Below are 6,756 nucleotides of genomic sequence, written 5' to 3'. Positions count from 1 at the left end.
ATATGAGGACTTGCTCGAGGTTGCAGAGAATAGAGCTATGCTAGTACAGGATGAACGAGTGTTGGTTCATGATGGGGTTGCACCAGCTTATGGAGGTGCAACTCTGATTCAACTGTCTTTTGCTGTGATTCAGCAGGTTTTGAGTTTTATGAGTGGTTTAGCAGGATCAGGGACTATGCCCGCAGCACCTGCAGTTCAGCATGGGATGCAGCATACTGCTGCTGTAGCCCCTCAGATGGAAGAAGTATTAGGAGAAGATATTTTTCAAGGCAGGTGGTGGGTTCGGTAATGACCGAAGATGAGCATGAGTTATTTTGTAAGTTTATAAAGATGAAACCCCCTGTCTTTTACGAAACTGAGTCGGAGGATGCCTACGAGTTTATCATTGATTGTCATGAGAGGCTGCAGAAGATGGGAGTGGTTGAGAGGTATGGTGTGGAACTGGTTACTTTTCAGTTTCAAGGGGATGCGAAGATATGGTGGAGGGCCTATGTTGAGTGTAGGGATCCATCTTTGCCTCCCTTGACTTGGACACAATTTAACTCAATGTTTTTAGAAAAATTCATACTGCGTACTTTGAGAGATAGGAAGAGGGATGAGTTTTCTAATCTTAAGCAGGGGAATATGTCTGTTGTGGCTTATGAGGCCAAATTTCATTCTCTGTCTCGGTATGCATCTTACTTGTTAAAAATAGAAGAGGAGAGAATACGACTTTTTGTGAAGGGGTTGAACACCGGTCTTTAGATTTTTGCTCTTCAGATGATATCTTTGGATAGGTTTTTTCAGGAAATGGTTGAGTTTTTCAAGAAGGTAGAGGGCGTAAGATAAGAGGGTTATATTAGGGCATCAGAAAAGAAGGCCTGCAGAGGAGGCAATTTTAGTGGTTCTTATTCTAGGGGTCAGAGTTCTCAGGGATACCCTGCCCGCCCCATTCAATTAGTGATGTCGGTGTCTGTGGGTGGTCTGTCAGGCACTAGACAACCATTTTTATACCCTGGTGGTCACCTTGCTTCATCTTCGTCAGCTCAACAGCTTACCTTGGACCGTACATGTTATGAGTATGGCGGAGTAGGTCATGTTAGGAGGTTTTTTCCTAACTCAAGGTAGTTTGGTCTGTTTAGCCAGCAGCAAGCTCCTGGAGTTCTCGTTCCTATAGGTAGTGGAGGTGGTGGTAATGGTAGAGGTCGTCCACAGGGTGGTCGTGGGGGTCATCGGGCAGGTAGGGGTGGTAGTCAGCCCCATCAAGATGGTTCTCAGCTTGGCATAAGCGACGTTCAAACTGGTGGTAGGGCCCATATCTATGCCTTTCCAGGTAGGCCTAAAGCAGAGACATCAGACACTGTTACTATAGGTACTATTCTAATCTATGACTAGATGGCTATCGTATTATTTGATCCTGGCTTTATTTTTTCATACGTGTCTGTTAATTTTGCTGTGGGATTGGACATAGTGTGTGATTTGCTTGACTTTCTGATTCACGTGTCTACTTCTGTTGGTGATTCTGTTGTTGTTGATAGAGTTTATCGTTCTTGTTCTGGTATGTTTATGAGGATACAAACTTGGTCAGATTTAGTGATCCTAGATATGGTAGATTTTGATATAATTTTGGGTATGAGTTGGTTGTTCCCGTATCATGTGATATTAGATTGTCATGCTAAAATAGTGACTGTGGCTATACCGGGAATGGATAGACTTGTGTGGGAAGGTGACTATAGTCCTGCTCCATTGAAACTTATTTATTTTCTGCGTGCAAAGAGGTTAATTAGAAAGGTTGTTTGGCCTTCCTAGCACATCTTTGGGACACTTTCGCAGATGTCCCCTCTATTGAGTCAGTTTCTGTGGTGTGTGATATCCAAGAGATTTTTCCTACGAATTTGCCTGGTATCCCACCAGACCGTGACATTGACTTTTGTATTGATCTAGAGCCAAGTACTCATCCTATTTTTATTTCTCCCTGCAGGATGGCTCCAGCTGAATTAAGAAAGCTAAAGGCTCAGTTGCAGGATTTGTTGAGTAAGGGTTTTATCCATCCGAGTGCCTCTCCGTGGGGTGCTCCTGTCTTGTTTGTAAAGAAGAAGGATGGAGTCTTTTTATGTGTATAGACTACAGGCAGTTGAACAAAGTTACGATCCGTAACAAGTATCCTTTGCCCCGTATAGATGATTTATTTGACCAGTTGCAGGGTGCATCCGAATTTTCTAAGATTGATTTGAGGTTCGGATACTATCAGCTTAAGATTCGGCCTGCTGATATTCCTAAGATTGCTTTTCGAACCAGGTATGGTCACTATGAGTTTCTTGTGATGTCTTTTAGGCTAACTAACGCCCCAACTGCTTTTATGAGTTTGATGAATGGGATATTTAAACCCTACTTGGATTCTTTCGTGATTGTATTTATTGATGATATTTTGATTTACTCTAAGAGTAAAGAGGAGCATGGAAATCACTTAAGAATTGTTTTGGGTTTGTTAAAAGAGAAAAAACTTTATGGAAAATTCTCTAAGTATGAGTTTTGGTTGGCTTCTGTATTCTTTTTGAGACATGTGGTTTCGAAGGATGGGGTGATGGTAGACCCTTAGAAGATTGAAGCAGTTAAGAATTGGGCTAGGCCTATTCAGTGATGGAGATTCATCGCTTTGTTGGCTTAGCAAGTTATTACCGTAGTTTTGTGAAAGGGTTTGCTTCTATTGCTACTCATATGATGAGGTTGACTTAGAAGGATGTACCATTTATCTGGTCTGATGAGTGTGAGAAGAGTTTTCAAAAACTCAAGACCTTGTTGACTACCGTTCCTATTCTTGCCTTACCGATAGAAGGTAAGGATTTCATTATTTATCGTGATGCCTCACGTTCTGGTTTAGGTGCTGTGTTGATGCAGAAAAGGAATATTATTGCTTATGCTTCGAGGCAATTGAAGCCCAATGAGAAAAATTATCCCACTTATGATTTGGAGTTGGCTGCGGCAGGTTTTGCTCTTAAGATATGAAGGCATTACCTGTATGGGGCTCGTTATGAAGTGTTCACTGATCACTGCAGTTTTCAGTACGTGTTCACGTAGAGGGATTTGACTTTGAGACAGCATAGATGGATAAAGTTGCTTAGAGATTATGATATCACCATTCTCTACCATCTGGGAAAGGATAATGTAGTCGCTGATACATTGAGTAGAAAGTCAGAAAGTATGGGTAGTTTGGCTTATTTGAATGCTAGCAGGCGTTCGTTGGCTAGAATGATTCAGACTTTGGCTAACAAGTTTATTCGACTGAAGGTAACTGAGAGAGAAGGGATTCTAGCCAGCATTGAGGCTAGGTCTACATTTCTTGATCAAACCAAGGCTAAACAATTTGAGCATGCTAGGTTGAGAAAAGTTCGTGATAGGGTTTTGCAGGTTGAGGCCAAAGAGGCAATTCTTGATGGTAATGGTGTGTTGCGGATTAAGGGGCGAGTTTACGTACCTCGTGTTGATGACTTGATTTCTACTATTCTAGCTGAGGCTCATTGCTCGAAGTATTCTATACATCCTGGTGCAACCAATATGTACCGTAATTTGAGGCAGCATTACTGGTGGGGTCGGATGAAGCGTTAGATAGTTGATTTTTTTACTAAATGCCAGAGTCGCCAGCAGATAAAGTATGAGCATCAGAATCCTGATGGTACTCTTCAGAGGATGCCCATTCCTGAATGGAAATGGGAGATGATAGCTATGGATTTTGTTGTTGGTCTTCCCAAGACTTTAAGAAAGTATGATTCTATATGGGTTATTGTGGATAGGTTGACGAAGTCTGCACATTTTATTCTAGTTTAGGTGACTTATAATGCAGAAAAGTTGGGCAAGATATATCTTAAGGATATTGTTCGATTGCATGGGGTCCCCATTTCTATTATCTCGGTTAGGGGTACTCAATTTAGCTCTACTTTTTGGAAGAAACTGCATGAGGAGTTAGGCACAAGGTTGGACCTTAGTACAACTTTTCACCCTCAGACCGATGGGCAGTCTGAGCAGAAGATTCAGGTGTTGGAGGATATGCTCCGTGCGTGTGTGATGGATTTTGGAGGTCATTGGGATCAGTTTCTACCTTTGGCTGAGTTTGCATATACTAACAGTTATCATTAGAGTATCGATATGGCACCATTTAAGGCTCTGTATGGGAGGAGGTATATATCTCCCATTGGATGGTTTGATGCATTTTAGGCGAGACCATGGGGTACTGATCTATTGAGGGACTCATTACAGAAGGTCAGGTTCAGTCAGGAGAAACTTATAGCAGCTCAAAGCAGACAAAAAGAGTATGCGGATAATAAAGTTAGAGATATGCACTTAATCGAGGGTGAGCAAGTATTGCTCAAGGTGTCACCTATGAAGGGTGTTATGCGTTTTGGGAAGCGAGGTAAGCTCAGTCCTAGATATATTGGACCATTTGAGATTCTTCAGCGTGTAGGGCTGATAGCTTATAGATTGGCTTTACCTCCGAGTTTGTTGGGTGTCCACCCTGTTTTTCATGTGTCTATGTTAAAGAAATTTCATGGTGATGGCAACTACATAATTCGTTGGGATTTGGTCTTGTAAGATGAAAACCTCTCTTATGAGGAGGAACCTTTTGCTATTCTTGATAGAGATGTCCGTAAGTTGAGGGCTAAGGAGATTGCGTCTGTGAAGGTCCAGTGGAAGAACCGTTCTATTGAGGAGGCCACTTGGGAGACCGAAGCGGACATGCATAGCAAGTATCCACATCTTTTTGCTAGTTCAGGTAACTTCTTATTTTCCCTTCTTGACTTGTGTTTGTCGTTCGGGGACGAACAATTGTTTAATTGGTACCTGATGTAACGACTATCCCAGTTGTTTGTGAAATTTGCTCATATTCTCTACTTTAGCACTCTACGTAGTTGTATATGTGGATTATGATTCACGGGTTGAGTAACACCAATTCGGGAAGTGTTTGGAAGTTATTGAGTCATTAGTTGAATTATTAAGTTTTAATAAAGTTAAACCCAATCATGGTCAATATTTTTTAGCGAGACGACCTCGGGTTAGTATCTTTGTATTTTTAATAGGTTTGAGACATACTTTTTAGTCAATTTAATTTATTTCTATAAGGTTGTGAACAAATTTTGAGACATTATTAAAAGTTTTGGGCATTAGATAATTAATTTAATTAATAAATTAGTGGATCAAAATAATAATTTATTTTACTTAAGTGGTTAGAGTTTATCTTTTAGAATATGGATATCATTAGATAATAGAGCAAAAGGAAGGGTACGAACGTGTTTTGCCATTGTAGTTTTGGGAAAAATTCTTCTTGACAACTCCGGGTGAGCATATTCTATAAATTTTGTTCATGAGATGATAAGATGAAAAGTGTGTGTATATATATATATATATATATATATATAATGTTTGCAGTACTCCTTAGCATTACTTTTTTTTTTGTCCTTATTAAGGATTGTATTAGAATAAGTGGCTCAAACATTAGTCCAAAGTCCACAATAGCAATTTGTCTGCGAATCAAGAGATTTGTTTAATAAATCTGGTGTGTCAATAATCTGATGTATTATTGTTAAATAAGAAACCTTCCTGTTAGGTTTAATAAATCTAACGTCTGTTTGAATTTAGATTTGTCTTCCTTAATTATAGTAATAACATTGTCACTGTAGCGATGCTAAGGTTACGTTGGGACAGAAGATGTATTTTGGTGTAATTAGTTAAGTATTAATACTACGTCTGAAATTCTTTGAAACTTAATTCTGATCCGACTTTTGGGTTGAAAATAAATATAATAAAACGAGTGTCATTAGATTTGTATTTTTATGGAGGTTATATTTTGAATAGATATTGATCGTTCAGAGACTTTACGGAAGGGAAAGACCCTCGCAAGTTAGCTTACATTTGGATTCTTCAATCGAGGTAGGTTACGGTTTAATTTGAGTTTAGACTCGACTTAATTGTGTGTATGCTCTTAAATTGGATACTTGTGGCTTGGTATTCGTACATGTTTAGAATTTTTGAAGTTTGGATTGTTGATTCATGTATAAATGTTTATTGAAAATTGACTTAATGGAATTGTCTTATGACCTTAAGTGTACTTGTAAACTTGGCACATTGTGTTGTATGCTGTGAGGTTGCACAAAATGATATTGATGATACTTGTTTATGTTTATGTTGTATCGGGTACCACGCCAGTACGTTTATATTTATGTTGGATCTAGTACCACGCCGGTACGTTTATATTTATGTTGGATCAGGTACCACGCCGGTACGTTTATATTTATGCTGGATCGTGTACCACGTCGGTATGGTACATGAACATAGATTGTTCCCTGCAGGTCATGACTATTTGGGAAAAAATAAGTCCCATAGCATGTGTGTACATACTTGTGTTGATTCTGTGGATGTTTACGGTATGATGAATACTTTTGGTTGTTATGAGGTTTGTTTGTGAGCACTGTTGACCTGTTATTGTTGTATTGTTGGTCCAATGAGAATTTGTTATTTGATGATGCCTGTTTACTTATTTTTCTAATTATGTTGTGTACATCTTATTAAGTTGGGTTGGCCTATGATGCCTACCAGTACATAGTGGTTTGTACTGATACTACCATGTACTCTTCTTTTGTTGAGTGCAGAAAGTGTTTCAGAGGCTCAGACACGACCTCACCTTTAGAATTGATAGCAGATCTTGATCCGAAGGGTGAGCACTCCGTCTTCAGGCTGTCACGGGTCATCTTAGTTGTTATTGTCCATCTTTTGGGCAATGAAACA

At 39.5% G+C, this 6,756-nt stretch overlaps 1 protein-coding gene across 1 annotated transcript in view; it reads left to right on the top strand.

Annotated features, from left to right (window-relative positions):
* Window positions 1-942: 942 nt before the first annotated feature.
* LOC107865203 overlaps window positions 943-6,756 on the top strand; it is a 125,581-nt gene continuing 119,767 nt past the window's right edge. The window contains exons 1-10 of the mRNA XM_047408479.1: window positions 943-1,045; window positions 1,157-1,351; window positions 1,451-1,537; window positions 1,646-1,757; window positions 1,961-2,096; window positions 2,878-2,961; window positions 3,058-3,580; window positions 3,821-4,011; window positions 4,192-4,387; window positions 4,568-4,747. Of these exons, the coding sequence (XP_047264435.1) occupies window positions 943-1,045; window positions 1,157-1,351; window positions 1,451-1,537; window positions 1,646-1,757; window positions 1,961-2,096; window positions 2,878-2,961; window positions 3,058-3,580; window positions 3,821-4,011; window positions 4,192-4,387; window positions 4,568-4,747 (1,807 nt within the window). The remainder of the gene's footprint in view (window positions 1,046-1,156; window positions 1,352-1,450; window positions 1,538-1,645; window positions 1,758-1,960; window positions 2,097-2,877; window positions 2,962-3,057; window positions 3,581-3,820; window positions 4,012-4,191; window positions 4,388-4,567; window positions 4,748-6,756) is intronic.

The sequence above is a fragment of the Capsicum annuum genome, chromosome 3, assembly GCF_002878395.1.
Source record: "Capsicum annuum cultivar UCD-10X-F1 chromosome 3, UCD10Xv1.1, whole genome shotgun sequence".
NCBI lineage: Eukaryota > Viridiplantae > Streptophyta > Magnoliopsida > Solanales > Solanaceae > Capsicum > Capsicum annuum.
The sequence above is the reverse complement of the archived record's forward strand: the minus strand, read 5'-3'. Positions and strand labels throughout refer to the sequence as shown.